General features: G+C 42.9%; 2 protein-coding genes across 8 annotated transcripts; both read right to left on the bottom strand.

The window, feature by feature from the left end:
• Positions 1-1,051: 1,051 nt before the first annotated feature.
• LOC139385943 (Ras and Rab interactor-like) lies at positions 1,052-14,078 on the bottom strand. 2 transcript variants are annotated; one of them, XM_071131246.1, is made up of 12 exons: positions 13,776-14,078; positions 13,485-13,537; positions 13,081-13,246; positions 9,908-10,016; positions 9,708-9,780; positions 9,511-9,602; positions 9,166-9,248; positions 5,287-5,518; positions 4,316-4,951; positions 3,799-4,116; positions 3,537-3,668; positions 1,052-2,266 (listed from the first exon to the last, which is right to left on the bottom strand). In XM_071131246.1, the coding sequence occupies exons 2-12, from the start codon at positions 13,529-13,531 to the stop codon at positions 1,632-1,634; spliced, it is 2,523 nt and encodes an 840-aa protein (XP_070987347.1). In that variant the 5' UTR covers positions 13,532-13,537; positions 13,776-14,078; the 3' UTR covers positions 1,052-1,631. The 2 variants fall into 2 exon arrangements, with proteins under 2 accessions (XP_070987347.1, XP_070987348.1); XM_071131247.1 differs by lacking the exons at positions 13,081-13,246; positions 13,485-13,537; positions 13,776-14,078 and adding an exon at positions 12,540-12,701.
• A 504-nt stretch (positions 14,079-14,582) lies between these two features.
• Positions 14,583-19,210, bottom strand: LOC139385842 (sirtuin 2 (silent mating type information regulation 2, homolog) 2 (S. cerevisiae)). Of its 6 annotated transcripts, none has more exons than XM_071131094.1 (16): positions 19,040-19,210; positions 18,825-18,871; positions 18,424-18,472; positions 18,231-18,338; positions 17,873-17,914; positions 17,590-17,696; positions 17,407-17,463; positions 17,225-17,293; positions 16,988-17,117; positions 16,754-16,813; positions 16,545-16,600; positions 16,298-16,374; positions 16,079-16,130; positions 15,913-15,980; positions 15,738-15,804; positions 14,583-15,543 (listed from the first exon to the last, which is right to left on the bottom strand). In XM_071131094.1, the coding sequence occupies exons 1-16, from the start codon at positions 19,053-19,055 to the stop codon at positions 15,373-15,375; spliced, it is 1,176 nt and encodes a 391-aa protein (XP_070987195.1). In that variant the 5' UTR covers positions 19,056-19,210; the 3' UTR covers positions 14,583-15,372. The 6 variants fall into 6 exon arrangements, with proteins under 6 accessions (XP_070987195.1, XP_070987194.1, XP_070987197.1 ...); XM_071131093.1 differs by having other exon boundaries at positions 18,424-18,475; positions 19,040-19,195; XM_071131096.1 differs by having other exon boundaries at positions 18,825-18,868; positions 19,040-19,190.
• Between the last annotated feature and the right edge of the window lie 1,291 nt (positions 19,211-20,501).

Below are 20,501 nucleotides of genomic sequence, written 5' to 3'. Positions count from 1 at the left end.
CACTGTTTCCAGCCTGGGAACAACCGGGATGTGTAGCAGCCTGATGATGCATAAATTGGAGTAATGTTGTGAATAATTGATTGAAAAGTGTTTGGTCCTGATTCACAAATGCCTCTCATCTATTTATCACTATTAGGAGAAGCTGCCAGGCCCATTAGAGCAGCTGCTCGTTAGATGTCTGTCAATCAAGGGGGAGGGGAAACACCAGGCACACTGATACTGGTATACATTTATCGTGACGAACAGGTGATTGTGATATACTGTTAGTGTGAATATTCATGTTTTTCAGTATGTGTGTGTCTGTATATTGTCCTGGCGTTGCCTTGTGCTTGGGATGTGCATGCACTTTGCGTATGTGAGTGGGTATCTTTGTGTGACCATCTTTTTCTCTCTCTTTCTCTCTGCAGCAGGACGGTTCCTATGTTTAGCTGCAGCTAGCTAGCGAATCCTAGCTTTAAATGCCTCAGGCGTCTGCCATCTGTGCGCTCGCCACCGCCATATATCTAATTTATGGCTGGACTGAATGTGTAATGTAGTCCTATGTATGCATAATATATCACGTGATCATATGTCAGAGGTGTGTGTAGTAGATGTTAAGTCTCGCTCCCATCAGGTTTGACTGGGCTGATGAAGAGCCCAGATGTTTCTTAGACCTGGTTAAAAGATCGAAATGCAGGCAGAATGCCAGATGTCTCATTAGTCAAATTTGATTGGGTTTCTAATTTAAAATTCTGAATGAGGCGCTTCCATATGTATGAATGTATAGGAGGGCACGTGTGCGTGCGTTCATTTGCAAATGAGTATGTATATATGACAGTAGGTCCGTGTGTGCGCGCTTGTTTGTGTGTCTTTGTCTATGTTAGTGGTACCATGTGTCTGTAATACATGTGCTTGTATAAATAAGGACCTGTCTGCTCCACTGTTCACTCTTTAGCATCAAATATTCTACTGTGCAGATGTCTATAATGCTGTCTTTGCCGTTTGCCGCCATACAGCATTCTAATGCATGGCCAAATAATGTAGATTAAAATAATATCAAGTTAAAAACAAGTTCAAATCAGAGTATATATTACACACAACATAATACAGATCAACAGTCATTTCGTTATAGCTGTTATTTCAGGCATCTCAACACATTTCTCTCCCTTTCTCAACATCCTTATGCTTACGAGCTCCACTGTTATCATGCTTGACTATTACTGCAACCAAGACAGAAAAGGTGTGGTACTGCAACCTAGTGGTCAACATGTAAAATACATCAAGTGTTCTAACCATGCAGCCAGCCTGCTGATGGCCTAGCCTCCATCATTTGCCCCAAATGGACCATTTAATTGGCCCCACTGAGAGTAATTTCTCTAAGGAATTACAATGAAAATATTACAAACGTCACAATTTGCAACACTCGTGGGAAATATCTTCTACACTCATTTGAAAGTACATATTTCAAATTACCCAAATTCAGCCTAGTCAGACCATTATCTTCATGCCTTATTGGGTGTATTTCAATGCAACTGAAACCAGGAATTGTAAAATAAATGTTTTGCTCAACAAGTTTACATTACAATATGTTTGCCTGCTAAGTGCTTGCAGGCAAAGCCCAGCGTTCTAGACAGACTGGCTCCTCTGGGTCATCAGTCTACCACTGGCAGCCCAGTCCACTCTGACCTCTGCTGACCTATCTGTGTGTCTGTCTGGTCATCTAGCTCCACTGACCTGGCACAGAGTTCCTCATGGACCCTATGGAGACTAGCCTGCCCTTCCTCACTCTCTAAGCCCTCTACAACACACCTCCATGGTCTGACCCCTCCCTCCCAGTCCACCTCACTCCCTGCTGGATGTCCGTCCAACTCTTCTACTGTAATCGGTTTCTCCTTCCGAGGCGAGGCCTGGAGTTGTGCAGCTGGAAATCCTTGGCCCTCTCCTCTGCTGCCCTCTTCCTCCCTCACTGCTACCACCACCTCTGAGATTATGTGCAGTGCCTTGGCCACAACACTAGAGGGCGCCGGTGGGGCGTCAGTTACACTTCCTGTGCCAGTTTCCATCTCTGCGTAACTGGAGTTTTCCCTGCCCTTCTCACTGTGCCCAGGTCTCCGGAGGGTCCTCCGATTCGTGCTGCGTCGTGACTGGTTGCAGTGCAGGGTGCGCCTGCGATGCCATTGGCTCAGCGATTGCTGGGCCTCGGTGCTGAGCTGGCGCGTGACGAGACGAGGGCGGAAGCTGCTGATGTAGAAAAGAGAAGCATACAGGGACGTCAGGTAGTAACCTCCTGCAGAATAGAGAGACAAGAGACATAAGGTAGAGAAAGAGAGAAACAGAGACAGAAAGGGGGTTACTATAAGGTGTATGTGTCCATGTACACATACAGTACCAGTCAAAAGTTTGGACACACCTAGTCATTCAAGGGTTTTTCTTTATTTTTTTTTTACTATTTTCTACATTGTAGAATAATAGTGAAGACATCAAAACAATGAAATAATACATGTGGAATCATGTAGTAACCAAAAAAGTGTTAAACAATAAATGTATTTTACATTTGAGATTCTTCAAAAGTAGCCACCCTTTGCCTTGATGACAGCTTTGCACGCTCTTGGCATTCTCTCAACCAGCTTCATGAGGTAGTCACCTGGAAAGCATTTCAATTAACAGGTGTGGCTTGTTAAAAGTTAATTTGTGGAATTTCTTTCCTTAATGCTTTTGAGCCAATCAGTTGTGTTGTGACAAGGTAGGTGTGGTATACAGAAGATAGCCCTATCTGGTAAAAGACCAAATAAGCATAAGACATAAAGGTCAGTCAATGCGGAACATTTCAAGAACTTTTAAAGTTTCTTCAAGTGCAGTCGCAAAAACTATCAAGAGCTTTGATGAAACTGGCTCTCATGAGGACCGCCACAGGAAAGGAAGACCCAGAGTTACCTCTGCTGCAGAGGATAAGTTCATTGGAGTTACCAGCCTCAGAAATTGCAGCCCACATAAATGCTTCACAGAGTTCAAGTAACAGACACATCTCAACATCAACTGTTCAGAGGAGACTGCTTGCATCAGGCCTTCATGGTCGAATTGCTGCAAAGAAACCACTACTAATGGACACCAATAATAAGAAGAGACTTGCTTGGGACAAGAAACACAAGCAATGGACATTAGACCGGTGGAAATCTGTCCTTTGGTCTGATGAGTCCAAATTTGAGATTTTTGGTTCCAACCGCCGTGTCTTTGTGAGACGCAGAGTAGGTGAACGGATGGTTTCCACCGTGAAGCATGGAGGAGGAGGTGTGATGGTGCTTTGCTGGTGGCTACTTTGAAGAATATCAAATCTAAAATAAATGTTTATTTGTTTAACACTTTTTCGGTTACTACATGATTCCATATGCGTTATTTCAAAGTTTTGATGTCTTCACTATTATTAGAAAAATAGTCAAATGTAGAATGTAGAAAATTGTAAAAATAAAAAACCCTTGAATGAGTAGGTTTGTCCAAACTTTTGACTGGTACTGTACATGTTTCTGTGGGTCTGCATGATACATCTGTATAATTCGTACCCTCTCCCTGCAGCTGTGTGGGGTCCAGTAGCTCCATCATGTAGTTAGTGTCCAGCTGCAGAGTGACCACATCACTACGCAGAAGCACCCAGGTCAGACACGGCAGGAAGTCATCAGCCCCATACACCACTCCTGAGACAGAGGGGAGGAGGGAGTCAAAGGTCAAAGAACTCCAAACATTATCCTTAATAGAGAGAAATACCCTAACCAACTCTATTCATACACATACTGAGGCTGAGCAGGTCTTCCCTGCACCACCCACCTGGGTTGGCATTGGCCGTCATGCTGTGGTAGATGGTCTTGCAGACCTTGAGCAGGATATGGACCTTCCTGCTGGGGGAGTAAGACTGGTGCATGGCTGACCACCTCTGCTGGATCTTCTCCAGGGTGACAGGATCAGGGACCCCCGCCCCAGGTGTCCCTTCCAGCTCCTCCACCCCCCGGCCCTCCAGGAGCCGCTGGTTCTCCCTCAGCTTCCGCAGGCTACCGTCATGGTCCCAACAGCTCTGGAGGCAGGTGTACAGGTGGGCGCTCACAGGCTTTAGGGCCACCTTGTGTAGGGAGAGCTCCAGTATGGCATCTAATGTAGATAGAGGACAGAGATAATGGAGGATAAGGAGAGACTGAGGTGTTAGAAACCAATTCTGGAAAATTATGTAGTTGGAATATTTGTCCGTTTTGGCTTTGTAGTGCATCCTGAACTAAAGCTGGACCGTTTTTTTGTATAATAGTAGTGATATTCTGTTTTCGAACACTAATTTGTTAATGGATAGACTCACCCAGCTCTCCATCGGGTGTGTCTGCCATACTGTCTATGAGGATGTGTATCTCAGGACAGTCCAGCAGTGTCTCTCTCAGGGCAGTGAGAGCCGTACGCACCTCCTGAAGCAGGTCCGCACCTGTCATTCCAGGGATAAACCCCGCCCCCAGGGTCATCTCAACGAATCCCATCACTGCCTCGGCAAACAAACCGCCCCTCCGCTTGCTGAGCTCCTGCACCCGCTTGGTCATCCTCTTCTGTGGACACCCCAGCCCACCAATGGCCAGGCCCACAGCCGAGAGGCGGTGTTTCACCTTGTCGGCCAAACGATGCGAGGGGTGGGGGGAGTGGGAAGGGGAGGTGACCGACTCCGGCTCCTCTTCCATGCTGCTGATTGACAGCGAGTCCATCTCCAGGGAGGGGGGGCGGAGGAGGGAGGGGGGTGGCGGTTTGGAGAGCCATACCCTGTCCTCAACCCAGGACACCCTGTGAGGGGACTGAGGGGCAGGGCTGAACAGGGGCTTGGGGTCTGAGGGGGGCCTGGTAGTGCGGTCCTGGGTCCAGGTTCTGTCGAGTGACTCAATGGAAGCATCCCTACTGGGCCTCCTCAGAACCACCCCTCCTGTTGGGGTGGGGGGAGACGGGGTAGCCTGGACTACAGGAGACCATGGAGATAAGGAGACAAGACCAAACATGTCAGTTAGTCGTTGGTTGATTTTGGTTTTGGCATAATGGCTCTGATTCCTCATTAGCTCCTACAGTGAGAAGGATGATTCATGTGGTGACATTTTCCCACAGACAGGATGGACAAGGATAATAAAACAAGGTCCAATGCAGCCATTTTTGTTTATCTCAATATCAAATCACTTCAGCTCTTACATCATTTTCACAATTTTATTATTCCAACCTCATAGTGTGGAAATAAATATAAATCATAGGTAAATCATGTTTTTAAACCACACTGGGCCTTTAACAGCAAAATCACTTTACCTGGATTATCAGACCTGGAGCTGTAGGACTCCTGCTCCATTGAGATAGCTCTCTTAGTAAGAAGGCCCGACCCTGACCAAGGTCTTGTTGTACTCAGTCGTCTCTCACGCCTATAATTCGCTGGCCGATTAACTCGCTGTGGGCTGGTTGGTTGATGGGTCAGCCAGTCATCGCCATGCTCATGGAGATAGAGTGGGTTGATGATGCACAGAGCACCATTTGCTGCTGTCAGCTATTGAACAGAAGACACAGTTGAGAGGGAGCTTGACTGTATATTTAAAAGGCATGAACCACATGAGGATCTTTCAGAAAATATAAAATGATCATTGGAGAATGATTTGAATTTGATACAATACAATGGTTTATGGTTTCAGTATTAAAGGCCGTTTTTATCTCAATATCAAATCATTTCTGGGGAACAAATAAATACCTTACTATATTAGTTTTGCATTAAAATGGTCAAAAAGAAACAAAAAATGTTTTTTTAGCAAAACAATCTTTCTCAATCAAGAATTTTGCTAGGTCTGTCTGGGAGAGGTCTGAGTGGGGAGGGGAAGGGCACCAAAGCAGAGGAGGGGGCTAATGAGAGAGAGGTTATTGACAGAGAGGTGTGGTACTCCCTTTGTCATTGGTGTATTACACCTTATTCCGCCTGGTGTGGTCACCTGGCAAGCCAAAACTCCACCCATGCATCCTGTATATGGGAGCCAGCAACTACCAGGAAATAACACTAACCACGTTTCCTTCCACAGTTTTTATGTGAGTAAAGTCATACCGTATAAAAAAAAGTAATGACAGCTTTGATGGAAACAGGAAGTTTCGGTATATTTTTTAAAATGCAGACAGATCATTTGTTTGTTCGACATGGTGGGATCTTTTTGTGTCTGTAAAATTAATTATTTGAGAAATTGCGGTGAAAATGCCTTTATGTGCATATATTGATATAATAACCATAATATTGAAGTAAAATCACACAATGATATGGTATGGGGTCCTCCTACTATGATTGGGGAAACCATGCAGTTTGTTAGGCTACACATTAAATATAATATGATGAGCCTCCCGAGCAGTGGTCTAAGGCACTATCACAGTGCTTGAGGTATCACTACAGACCCAGGATCGGTTTGGCCGGGGGGGGGGGGGGGGGGGGGGGGGGGGGGGGGCTTTACTTGGCTCATTGCCTTCTAGCGACTCCTTGTGGCGGGCCTGGCGCCTGCTCGACACATTGGTGCAGCTGGCTTCCGGATTAAGCGGGCGGGAGTTAAGAAAAGCAGTTAGGACGCATGACTCGACTTTCGTCTCTTCCGAGCCCGTTGGGAAGTTGCAGCGATGAGACAAGATAGTAATTTGATCGCAATTGGATATCACGAAATTAGGGAGAAAAAGGGGGTAAAAAAATAAATAATAATAAGTTATGATAAACTTCACAGGGTGGTGAAAGTGCATTGTGATGTTAATGCTCCTTTCCAATAAATATCAAGGGTCTTATTCTGGTGACATGATGATCGATACTTGACTGCCATTTGATAAATACAATTATTCTTGCTCTTATCCATAATAATCTCATCATGTAAAGTAGTCTATCCTCACTGTATCTGTGAGCTGTTGGCTAGAACGCGTGCCAAGACCAGAGTAGTCACATTTGCTATTTAACACAGAACTTTTTGTGACAAAACTATCAGTAGACTTGAAAATGCAATGGAAGCACATTGAACTTCAATTTTTGTTCTGTACTTGAAAACTTAAGTGAAAATGTACATTTTGTGTGCACTATGTCATCACGCACTGATTTCTATCCACAACAAGTCTGTTTGGTGGAAAAACAGCACTGGTGGGAAAATGTGCATATTTACTTTATGCAGATTCTAGAATATTCTCTAATTGGAAGGAAACCTAGCTACTGGTATAATTACAGTGTTAGATTCTTCAGTTGTACAATATGATATCAAAACACAATAAAAACGTAATTTCGACTGCCCTGGGCCTTTAAAACCTACAGTGGGGAGAACAATTATTTGATACACTGCAGAATTTGCATGTTTTCCTACTTACAAAGCATGTAGAGGTCTGTAATTTTTATCATAGGTACACTTCAACTGTGAGAGACGGAATATAAAACAAAAATCCAGAAAATCACATTGTATGATTTGTAATGATATAAGTATTTGATCACCTACCAACCAGTAAGAATTCCGGCTCTCACAGACCTGTTAGTTTTTCTTTAAGAATCCCTCCTGTTCTCCACTCATTACCTGTATTAACTGCACCTGTTTGAACTCGTTACCTGTATAAAAGACACCTGTCCACACACTCAATCAAACAGACTCCAACCTCTCCACAATGACCAAGACCAGAGAGCTGTGTAATGACATCAGGGATCAAATTGTAGACCTGCACAAGGCTTGGATGGGCTACAGGACAATAGGCAAGCAGCTTGGTGAGAAGGCAACAACTGTTGGCGCAATTATTAGAAAATGGAAGAATTTCAAGATGATGGTCAATCACCCTCGGTCTGGGGCTCCGTGCAAGATCTCACCTCGTGGGGCATCAATGATCATGAGGAAGGTGATGGATCAGCCCAGAACTACACGGCAGAACCTGGTCAATGACCTGAAGAGTGCTGGGACCACAGTCTCAAAGAAAACCATTAGTAACACGCTACGCCGTCAAGGTCCCTCTGCTCAAGCCAGCGCATGTCCAGGCCCGTCTGAAGTTTGCCAATGACCATCTGGATGATCCAGAGGAGGAATGGGAGATGGTCATGTGGTCTGATGAGACAAAAATCGAGCTTTTTGGTCTAAACTTCACTCGCCGTGTTTGGAGGTAGAAGAAGGATGAGTACAACCCCAAGAACACCATCCCAACCGTGAAGCATGGAGGTGGAAACATCATTCTTTGGGGATCATTCTTTGCTTTTCTGCAAAGGGGACAGGACGACTGCACCATATTGAGGAGAGGCTGGATGGGGCCATGTATCGCGAGATCTTGGCCAACAACCTCCTTCCCCCAGTAAGAGCATTGAAGATGGATCGTGGCTGGGTCTTCCAGCATGACAACGACCCAAAACACACAGCCATGGCTCCGTAAGAAGCATCTCAAGGTCCTGGAGTGGCCTAGCCAGTCTCCAGACCTGAACCCAATAGAAAATCTTCGGAGGGAGCTGAAAGTCCGTATTGCCCAGCGACAGCCCCGAAACCTGAAGGATCTGGAGAAGGTCTGTATGGAGGAGTGGGCCAAAATCCCTGCTGCAGTGTGTGCAAACCTGGTCAAGAACTACAGGAAACGTATGATCTCTGTAATTGCAAACAAAGGTTTCTTTACCAAATATTAAGTTCTGCTTTTCTGATGTATCAAATACTTATGTCATGCAATAAAATGCAAATTAATTACTTAAAAATCATACAATGTGATTTTCTGGATTTTTGTTTTAGATTCCATCTCTCACAGTTGAAGTGTACCTATGATCAAAAATTACAGACCTCTACATGCTTTGTAAGTAGGAAAACCTGCAAAATCAGAGGTGTATCAAATACTTGTTCTCCCCACTGTATATAGATTTGAAAAAGGACATACAATATTCAAATGTAAGATACAACTCTTTGAATGAAGAGCAAAAGGCCCTGTGACGTCAGTCTGAACTGAGGTACACTGCATCTCATCTATGATGCTGAGAGTGACAATTGATTGGGTAACATTACAAAGCACTAGGAGAACTCAAAGCAGACATCAGATTTTCTGTGTGAACCACATGTCAAACCATGGCAACACATCCGCTAGAGTGGGTCTCCAACTACATGTCATGTTAAAGCAGAATATAAGACAGTGAATAGGTCCCAACCTTTATAGACATGTTATGAAATTATGAATGCAACTGATTACCTGTATGGTGCACATGGCAGTACCAGGAGCCCTCTGAGTCATGTGATCAGTCTGGAGGTCAGAGGTGGGACACAGCCAGGATTCTATATACAAACAGGCACACAAAAAGAGAGGGAGGAAAATAGATCAAACATTAGAATGAGAGAAGAGGAGGTGGTAGTCGTCAAGAGGAGTAAGAGAAGGTAGAGTAAAAGGAGGAGCACATAGAGGACAAGACGTTTGATATGAAGTGACTAGGATGGATGACAAGGAGATAGTTGTGCAGAAGGAGTGAAAGGAAGATGATAAGTGGAAGAGAGCGTAGGTGAGGAAGAGGAGAGATGGAGAGGGTGAATTCAGACTTACTGGGACCCAGCTGGGACAGACTGTTGGACTGTGGCTGATCTGTTAGACTGTAGAGCCACGGAGGGATGAACAGACACACTGGCAACACGTCCCTGGGAGAGAGAGAGAGACAGAGAGATTAATGAAATACATCAGATGCATAACTGATAAATACTGTAGTTAGTATACAGTATATAGCGTAGGTTGTTGTAACTCACCTGCTCATAGAGTAGAACACCACTAACTGGGCCAGATCAGAGAACCCTAAAAATGACTGAGATAGCTGATAAGCTGAGAAAGAAGAACAGAGAGTTTATACAAGGCATACAACAAATTTGAGATAAACTTTTTTTTAAACAGGGAAGTATATGAATGTTGAGGTTCTGGTCAATACAAAATGCATGTTTGTCTTGCCTACCTGCACCAGTGCGATGTATGGGGTTGTCTCTGACATGTCCACTCTCTCCTCCAGTGGCCACACACAGCAGGACGGGCTGGGAGGCAGAGTCCCTCAACACCAGGAAGCTCTGTGAAAGGAGAGAGAGAGGTGACGAGAAGCCTCATTACACTGTGTCTGGATGTTAGGAAACTTTGACTGTGCAGAGCAGCTTCACAGAAAAGGACAAGATGGATTTTTCTGTGGAACAGTCATTCAAGGCCTAGAGAAGTGAGCAAGCCAGGCTAACCTCACACCAACGCTAACTAAGTGGCAGAGAATGTGCAAGCACAAATAACACACACATATTCAAATACATGTAAGCACCAAAAACTCACAGCGAAATAAGTGAGCATGCGCACACACACACGCAATAGACCTACAGACACACTGCAGGAAGTGGGTTTGACGAACAGTGTGTTCAGGAATAGATGACTGACTGTGATAGCGAAAGACACATTGGTATGTTCACTTTGAGTCAAGTCAAAAACAAACTATAGGTATCAGCAGTTTGATGCAAGGCAAACTATATTTAATATCAAGTCCTTTAAATATCGACGCATATCGTCAACTAAACCTGTGGAAGAGAAATGAACTTTGTTCACTTCATCATTACAATGACTAGATAGTGCCTTCACAAAGTATTCATACCCCTTGACTTATTCGACACTGTTGTGTTACAGCCTGAATTCAACATGGACTATAGATATTTATAAACTGGGTGGTTCGAGCCCTGAATGTTGATTGGCTGACAGCCATGGTATATCAGACTGTATGCCACAGGTATGACAAAACACTTATTTTTACTGCTCCAATTACGTTGGTAACCAGTTTATAATAGCAATAAGGCACCTCGGGGGGTTGTGGTATATGGCCAATATACCACGGCTAATGGCTGTGTCCAGGCACTCCGCGTTGCGTCATGCATAAGAACAGCCCTTAGCCGTGGTATGTTGGCCATATACCACACCCCTCGTGCCGTATTGCTTAAATAGATTCTCCCCCATATACACACAATACCCCATAATGACAAAGTGAAAACATGTTAAAAAAATATTTGTGCACATTTATTGAAAATGAAATATTAAAGTATTCCATTTACATAAGTATTCACACCCCTGAGTCAATACTTTGTAGAAGCACCTTTGGCAGCGATAACAACTGTGAGTCTTTCTGGGTAAGCCTCTAAGAGCTTTCCACACTGGGATTGTGCAACATTTGCCCATTATTATTTTCAAAATTCTTTAAGCTCTGTCAAATTGGTTGTTGATTATTGCTAGACAACCATTTTTAAGTCTTGCCGTAGATTTTCTAATTAGACATCAATCAAAACTGTAACTCGTCCACTCAGGAACAATTGATGTCTTCTTGGTAAGCAACTCCAGTATATATTTGGCCTTGTGTTTTAGGTTATTGTCCTGCTGAAAGGTGAATTCATCTCCCAGTGACTGATGGAAAGTAGGCTGAACCAGGTTTCCCTCTAGTATTTTGCCCGTGCTTAGCTCCATTCCGTTTCTTTTTTTATTCTGAAAAACTCATCAGACCTTAACGATTACAAGCATACCCATAACATGATGCAGCCATCACCATGCTTGGAAATATGGAGAGTGCTACTCAGTAATATGTTGTGTTGGATTTGCCCCAAACATAACACTTTTTTTTCAGGACAAAGTGAATTGCTTTGTCACATGTTTTGCAGTATTACTTTAGTGCTTTGTAGCAAACAGGATGCATGTTTTTGAATACTTTTCACTGTCATTTAGGTTACTTTTGTGGAGTAACTGCAATGTTGTTGTTCCATCCTCAGTTTTCTCCTATCACAGCCATTAAACTCTGTAACTGTTTTAAAGTCACCATTGGCCTCATGGTGAAATCCCTGAGCCGTTTCCTTCCTCTACGGCAAGTGAGTTAGGAAGTAGACCTGTATCTTTGTAGTGACTAGGTGTATTGATACACCATCCAAAGTTTAATTAATAACTTCACCATGCTCAAAGGGATATTCAATGTCTGCTTTTTTATTTTTTACCCATCTACCAATAGGTGCCCTTCTTTGCGAGGGCACCTCCCTAGTCTTTGTGGTTGAATCTATGTTTGAAATTACATGTAATTGTGTGTGTGGGGTACAGAGATGAGGTAGTCATTCAAAAAGCATGTTAAACACTATTATTGCACACACAGTGAGTTCATGCAACTTATTAAGTGACTTGTAAAGAAAATGTTTACTCCTAAACTTATTTAGGCCATATCAAAGGGGTTGAATACATATTGACTCAAGACATTTCAGCGCTTATGTAAAATGTCAAAAAATATAATTCCACTATGACACTATGGGGTATTGTGTGAAGGCCAGTGACAAAACATCTCAATTTAATCCATTTTAAATTCAGGCTGTAACACAACGGCATTTCGAAAAAGTCAAGAATAACATGTAAGTGTTGCTCTTTCTTACAGTGATACTACCTATCCACATGGATAATGTGTTGGGGGAAAAAACATTGCTAAAGTGCTTTTCTTATCCCACCAATTCAACCTAAACCCTGACATACAGTCATTTATACAGTGTAATCGGATGCTGTATCCAGATACTGGATCACCATTGTCTCACCGTACTCACTTGTCTCAGAGGCTGGTCTTGTTGAGAAAGGGTCCTTAAAATAGCTGGGGTTCTTTAGCAAACCGAAAATACTTTCAACTTATCAACTTCTACGCCACTACTCAGTCTGCTCCTCTTTCTTTCAGTCCATCTGTGTCTCTCCTCTCTTACTCTCTCACACATGCAGCACTTCTGCATTAATTTGCTTTTATGCAAAGTAAGGAGAACTACAAGTGCAACTCGACATGCTGTAAGTGCCTGCTTCCATTTCATCTGTAATATCGCAGCCTGTCCACATGCCAACCTAATGTACCAAGGTGACCTGGAGACTAGGCCTACGGGCCTGAATACAGAGAGGTCAACCATGAGGTCAGATAGTAGATAGTGGCATGGACCTACACAGTGTGTCCCCGTCCCAAATGGCAGAGCCATATGGGCCCTGGTCAAAGGTAGTGCACTATATATGGTATAGGGTGCCATTTGGGACAGACACATACTGTGTAGGTCCATGCCACTATCTACTATCTGACCTCATGGTTGAGGGTAGTGGGGGGGAACTCACCCCAGCAGGCCGGCCCCAGAGGGCAGCATGGGCACCGTCTCTATCCCAGGGGCCCCCAGGGGCCCAGGCGTCCTGACACAGTCGCAACCTGTCCAGCAGAGTCAGGGGCCTCCTTGAAACTCCGTCAGTAACCTCATTCTCTGTCCTCACCGTGCCACTCACACCTCTAGAGATAATGGCACAACAGGGGGTAATTACAGGCACCATAATATGCTGTTACAGCATACAGGGGTGGTTTACCAGCCTAGATCTGGACTAAAAAACAAGTAAGATGTAAAATGCCTTTCAATCCAGGACGACATTTAATCAGTGTCCTGGAAACCGCCAGAGCTTGTATAAAACGGAGATCTATACCCCGAGTAGGTCCCTAATAACGATCCATGGGGTGGAGAAAAGATCCTCACCTGTGAGAGTCATCCTTCTCATCCTGATCTTCCAATCCCCTCATCATCCCAGACTAGAGGACACCACAGAAACATAGTGTACAAAATGTTTAGTGTATGCCAACCGCAAATAGATTAAGATTAAATCCAATATATCAACATTAAAGATTTTTTTTAAAGAACATGAGAGAAAAATGACCATTTGAAAAAGTTATTCTGGAATAGAAGAGTGATAACATCCTTCTTCAACACACATTTAAAGGGATAGTTCACCCAAAATACATTATTTTGACATTAAAAAGGGTTACTTACTGTTAATAGGCCCTATATGGCTGTTTTCAAAGTAGCTGTGACTTTATGTGGCTTCCCTTCAGCCAGACAGAAACTCCACAGATCTCTTCATGTTGTAACCTTGTGCCAACAGATTGTCCTTTCACATTCTAACTACGTTGCTCAACAATTTATCTTATTGATGAAAAATGACAGGGTAAAAAAAAAATCCTAATGCAGACTTCGTACCTTAGCGAGATAGTATTTCGCTGTTCCGTCAGAAGCATGTATTGGGTCGATGCTTTTACCTGCCTCTACCACACTCGACTACACACCTTGACATTTGATGTTGCACTTTCACTTGCTCACAAGTTCTCAACTTATTTTGTGTTTTCTCATTCTCTCCTCCTCCATCTCCCACCCCCCTCATGTGGTTAACCTTGCTAACACATTTAACATAGAAAGAAATGAGTCTGCTTAGCCTTTTTTCCTCAAGACCTGAATAATACTGATCTCTCTCTCTCTTTTACTCACAGACAAATCTGTGTGTTGCACTTTATAGAGGTGAAAACACAGACAAAAATGGATTCACAGACACTGCCATTTAAAAGCTGAGTCCGGGAAGTGGTGTGAGTATGGAGGGTGAGATGGTGAATAAAAGATGGGATTCTAAGTGTAAGTGTGCAACAGTATTTTCTGTTCAACTAATGGCTACAATACACTACATAGAAATAAACAACGCATGCACCCTGTCACAGACAACATCAATTGTACCAATCAACATCAGTTGCACCAGCTGGGTTTGAGATCAATGCTTAAATGTACTGTATGTGTATGAAAAATACCAAATTCAGAGGGAGACTGACACTTTATTTTGTGTTTTTACTTGTTGTATCACACGCAATCTTTTAGAAAGCATTGAGTTGCATTTGGTCAACACCAGAGATGTACTGCGACATCATCTCACACCACTGTGGTAACTTCCTGCTGCATCATTTGTGCTGAAATAGAAACCGTCCTACACCAACAGCTACAGGAAGTAGAGAAACTAAATGTCACAGGTACGCTTAATAGATTGTTAAAAATAATTATATTGAAACAATTGATAGAAACAAGGAGCACAAAAAGCAATGTCATGAAAAACAAATCCATAATTATAATTGCTATTTTAAGTCATAAAATGCTATATTATACTTTTCCCCCGTTTTATTTACAGTAGTTGTGTCACTGCATCAGTGGATGCATCAGATATTCATCATCTTTGTTACCCTGCCATGCCCTCTATACTTTGTCATTTCAGTCTAAAATCATCAACTATATGACTCAACAGAGCTAGTTGGCATGCTGACAGCTCAGTGCCTGTAGTTCTCTCCCTCAGAAGGAAACGTATGCTCATTTTAGTGTGTATTGCTATAAACTCCATCTGTGGGAACTGTCAAAAGACAGACCAATACACACAGTAGGAGTCAGGAGGTGGGTTTATGTCAGAGGTTGGAGAGGAGAGAGAAGTTAGTAAAGTGCAAACTAAAGGGAGAAAATCCAAAACAGACAGGAGAGCACAGTCCTGGTTAATGTATGGAACTCTGCTTCCAGACTGAAGCCAAGTGATGGGTTGGAGCCGGCCGGCCAGTCTCATTAGTTATTCTACCTCCGCCTTCCCTGACTCCGCCTTCCCTGACTCCGCCTTCCCTGACTCCGCCTTCCCTGACTCCGCCTTCCCTGCAGCTCCAGAGTTCTGATTTGTCTGTTCCTCTTCGGCTTTGTTGTTAATCTTCTCATGCTCCCGTTTCACCATCTCTTCCAGCTCCGCCTTGGAGAAAGAGAGATAATGGAGGGAGGGAGAGTGGGAGTGTGAGAATGGTGAGCGAAAAAGAGAGAGAGAGAAAAAAAAGACTACTTTAAGGTTTCAAGAACTTTCATCGAACTCAACAATCTCTGACTCACTCTTATCACGAATGGGTCCATAGAATATGGGTATTTACTAAGCATGTACAGTATATTTACCTTCCATCCCAGTAGCTCAGCAAGTGCCAAGCATCCATCATCACATGTACTAATATGAGCCACATCCCTGAGAGAGACAAATCATAACCAATGAATATTCATCAGCAAAACCTCCAACACCATCTCCACCATCATCATTATCACTGTAGTTCAAGTGAAAGTGATAGCTTCTCGCCTGTATGCTTTCGCTGAGTCAAAGTCCATCCCTCCGCCAATGCTTATAATCCCTAATAGAGGATCTGCCTACAGGGAGACGCAGACAGAAAGATATACACGTTAACATACAGAGGTGGATAGAGGAAGGAAAGTCTAATGCAAATCCAGAGGGACAGAGGACTCACACCGCCTGCTTTCTCCAGGTTAATGAGCAGTCTGGGGCAGCTGTTTGAAACCCTGCAAACACAAACATGTATTCCATCACACACCATTTATGAGCTTGTTGATGCTTGAGTACATGGTTGAAGAGGACACATGTTGAAACGCAACACTATACCAATATAGTAGTCTATCAGATAACATTATAATCATGGTTCTGTGAAGAGTCAGACAGAAAGACTCACCTGCCAACCAGAGCAGCAAAGGGCTGAACCTGCAGGGAGGTCCCCATTATAATCAGCAGATCACAGCGAGGAAAGTCCTGGAGGAGAATAGAAACAGAAGACGACGGTAACAGGAACCAGTACTGTGCCTTTCATTATGGTTCATCACTTCATTATGGGTGTACACACCCTAATATGCACATTCATGGAAAAGACAGAGGCACAAACTCTAAGTAGTCTATCAAGTCAACACCCAGACCACACTCACCATGGCCATTGAGGTGAAGAACCTCTTCGGTAGATTCTCACCAAAGAAAACAATGTCTGAAAATGGAGAACAAGGAGAAATCCAGTATTTTACAAAGAAAGTGTAATAAACAGGTATGAACTTTGAACTATAAGGAACTGAAAAGGGAGAGAGCATATTCAAGTAAGGAGGGATAAGAAGTAAAAGGAAATGACAACGCAGTCACTCACCTGGTTTAACCAGATTGCTGCACTTGTCACATTTGGGGATGTCATCCGAGAAGATTTTCTCTGCAGGTCAGAGGTAAACAAGATTAGAATTCAACAATTATTTGAATAGCACCAACGCTCCTTTTAAATGACAACTTAATTAGCATATCCATGTAAATGAGTGTCTGCCTAGGTGGTATAACAGCGTTTTGTTAAACCACCCCAGTTAGATATTACCGTACCACATACACTAACCTTTCATCCAGTCCAAGTCGTACTCTTTGCGGCACATAAAGCTGACACAGTGTGAGGTGTAGAAGGTACCGTGGGCTTCAATCAGGTCCTCTCCCTCCAGTCCTGCTACACGTTCCAGGGTGTCAATATTCTGCACAGGCAGAAATGGAGGGGTTGATGACACTTCAATAACACTTCAATACAGGCTGTAGGTGACTAACTCAGACACAGAACAAAGGATATGAAAGAATACCGAACCTGTGAGTAGCAGCGTTTGAGTAGCCCTTTGTCCTTCAGCAACTTGATGAAGTAGTGACATACTGTAGGCTTAACATACAACAACACTGCTGTTAGTGATACCTAAAAATAAACAGGCACAATGCACAATTGAGGAAATAAAGTTAAGAAAATGAAAGGCCAGAAAATAAGCTAGATCCTACCTTGAATTGTCCTGGGTACAGCTCCCTGGCCAGGGCAAAGAAGGGCTCAGGGTGTTTCTGATATAGAAAGAGGTACATCTTGAGTGGTGATAGCAGCAAATAACAAAATAATCTGCGCAGATCTTTAGTGTAGCAAGTTAATTACTTTCTTAAGCCAAAAGAATCCGACAGAACGTTTCAGACCTTAAAGTAGTCTATCTGGAAGATAGCCTCAGGGTATGGCAAGTTGTACTTCTGCAGGTTAGCATAGAGCCCTGTGTCTGGGGAGCGGAAGTCAGGGATCCCAGCCGCTGAGGGGGACAGAGGGGCAGTGTCATCATCACAAAAGTGGTGGAAACATTATACACACAATTTAGAGGGAAATCTATTTGTATTTAGGCTAAGTGTCTTATTTGTCCAGCAAAACAGGTATAGACTAATTATGTTATGCTCAGCCCACGGTTATGCAAGAGGGGGAGTTACTCACATGTAGAGATCCCTGCACCCACCATACAGATTATGTTTTTGCCTGTGGAGGATAGAGGAGCAGAGAGAATCCTTTAACTTCCTGGATTGTACCATTTGTTAACCAATGAAGCAGTATCACATAGTCAGTTGTAGTTGTAGTAACATACTTAAATATTGGTATGTTTTTCAGCAAGCAAATTATATGGCCTCAGGCTAGACAGATGATGTTATTCCTAATACAGTCTATTTTCTTGTGTTGACTAATGGCACATTTATACTAGGCCTAGATGACAGATGCACTGCTTGCTGGGCTACATAGTCATCAACCCCTACATGAAATGTGTACACGCTGGGTTAGAGATTAATAATAGACTCACATTTGCCACTCTGTATGTAACTGGCCACCCCCTCAAGAGTCAGCTCATCCAAAACCTTCTCTCCAGATATGCCCAAGGTTTTAGAGAAGAGATTGCGCAGGAAATCCACTGTACGAAATAAACAAATAATTATTCTGATGAAAATATGAGACTTTGGTGTTGACAGCAAAACCTTGAGGTTTTTGACACTTACTCTCTGTGTCCCCTGATGCCTCGCCGTCGTCACTGCTATCGTCTGACTGCTCCTAGCAGAAATCAAGAGGAAACTCGGTGTAAACATGGAAACATTAGTTTGATCAAGAACATTACAATTATAATCCTTGTTTGGTTTTATGCACATCATAAGAAGCTGTGCATTGTATTGCATGCCAATACAGTGTCAGTGTGTCAACATGTCAATGGATGCAGAATACACAGTCTACGATTGGTGACAAGTCATGACAGGTTCTCTACTAACCGTGTGCCTGACAAACTAGCCGTGACAACTAGCTACTAGCTAGTTATTGGCTAACGTTAGCCAGCCAGGTATCCATCCATAGGGCAAGGCATGTACACACACTGACAACTCCTAACCACAGATGTAGTATTTCTTGCCTCTGGTTCAGGGGTGTTCTCCTCGACCTCTTCTCTGTTAGAAGCTTCTGGAAAAATACGAAACAAATCCATGTCATGTTGCTATTTACAAGTAGCTAACCACAATGCTGAACGCTTTAGTTAGCTAGCTTTACCTAGGCAGCTAGCTAGCAATGTAGCTTGCAATGTAACTTAATTTTCGAGCAAAGGCCAGTCCAAGACGAAAAAAGGTATACCTGGTACATCAGACATTTATCCGTCTAGACTAATCCTACACAGATGTGTATGCTATTGTGTGTGTTGCTCCCGTATGTTTAACTTAACTTGCTAAATATGCAGGTTGATTCGTACAGTTGCGATATGATTGTTGTTGTCCGTCGCGAATTAATTCCGTGTTGCTAACTTCCGCATAAGAAATACTCCAACAATAAACAAGCACATGCGCACGCGTTGGCCTTCTTTTGCAGATCGCGGTTGGATTTTTATATTAGCCGAGCTGTTTTGTATCGTGCAAGTAAAACACAATCGGTTGCATTGTCATCATTTAGCAAAAATAAGCTAATAATATCACTGAGATGACTCAATATGGTTATATGTACCTGCAGAAGTAGTTTAAGCATGAACTCATGACAGCAATTTTTTGTTACAGTATGATTGCAACAGTATATCGTGTAGTTATTAATAGATAATTACCTCAATCTATAAAATATGTTAATCTCTCTGTTTACCTCTTGAATGGTTATTCCTATTATTCAACTTCACCTTTAAGGTCTCCTCTCCACTCTTCAGTCTCAAAGGATTATAGGATTTACATCACTCACTTATAGTTAATAAGATTCACGCACGTTTTAAAATGCTAACCATAACATCTGTCCATTTGGTTTTCTGTGTCTGCTCCATAAATGTCTGTATTGATCCAGATGCACAACACGAAGCATACTTTACAAATAAATACATTTAATTTAATATTTAATTGTGTCACCAATACAATGTATAATAATAATCTGTACCATCATCATATATACAGTCCATCAATACTTTAAGACATGAAGTTCAGTCAATACAGCACATTTCTAAAACGTTGAACGTTTCTTCAAGTGCAGTCGCAAAAACCATCAGCGCTATGACAAAACTGTCTCTAATGAGGATCGCCACATGAAAGGAAGACCCAGAGTTACCTCTGCTGCAGAGGATAAATTCATTGGAGTTACCAGCCTAAGAAATTGCATTCCAAATGCTTCACAGAGGAGAATGCGTGAATCAGGCCTTCATGGTCAAATTGCTGCAAAGAAACCACCACTAAAGGACACCAATAATAAGAAGAGACTTTCTTGGGCCAAGAAACATGAGCAATGGACATTAGACCGGTGGAAATCTGTCCTTTGGTTTGATGAGTCCAAATTTGAGATTTTTGGTTCCAACAGGTTGAATACCACTGGCATTGTCACGCCCTGACCATATAGAGCCCTTGTTTCTCTATGGTGTAGTAGGTCAGGGCGTGACTAGGGGGCATTCTAGTTTATAATTTCTATGTTGTGTTCTAGTTTATATCTTCTATGTTGGTGTTTTGTATGATTCCCAATTAGAGGCAGCTGGTAATCATTGTCTCTAATTGGGGATCATATTTAAGTAGCTATTTTTCCCACCTGTGTTTGTGGGATATTGTTTTGTGTTTGTGCATCACGTAGTCACTTTTAG

Source organism: Oncorhynchus clarkii, chromosome 27 (genome assembly GCF_045791955.1).
Source record: "Oncorhynchus clarkii lewisi isolate Uvic-CL-2024 chromosome 27, UVic_Ocla_1.0, whole genome shotgun sequence".
NCBI classification, from domain to species: domain Eukaryota; kingdom Metazoa; phylum Chordata; class Actinopteri; order Salmoniformes; family Salmonidae; genus Oncorhynchus; species Oncorhynchus clarkii.
The sequence above is the reverse complement of the archived record's forward strand: the minus strand, read 5'-3'. Positions and strand labels throughout refer to the sequence as shown.

Excerpts from the sequence above, each read along its gene's own strand:
- LOC139385943 (XM_071131246.1), bottom strand. The coding sequence starts at position 13,531 with ATGATGAGGGGATTGGAAGATCAGGATGAGAAGGATGACTCTCACAG. Across the intron at positions 13,247-13,484 it reads GAGAAGGATGACTCTCACAG|AGGTGTGAGTGGCACGGTGA; the intron begins GTGAGGATCTTT and ends CATTATCTCTAG. Across the intron at positions 10,017-13,080 it reads TCTGGGGCCGGCCTGCTGGG|AGCTTCCTGGTGTTGAGGGA; the intron begins GTGAGTTCCCCC and ends CTCCTTTCACAG.
- LOC139385842 (XM_071131093.1), bottom strand. Across the intron at positions 18,476-18,824 it reads AGAACACCCCTGAACCAGAG|GAGCAGTCAGACGATAGCAG; the intron begins GCAAGAAATACT and ends GATTTCTGCTAG. Across the intron at positions 17,118-17,224 it reads TCAAACGCTGCTACTCACAG|AATATTGACACCCTGGAACG; the intron begins GTTCGGTATTCT and ends CTGCCTGTGCAG.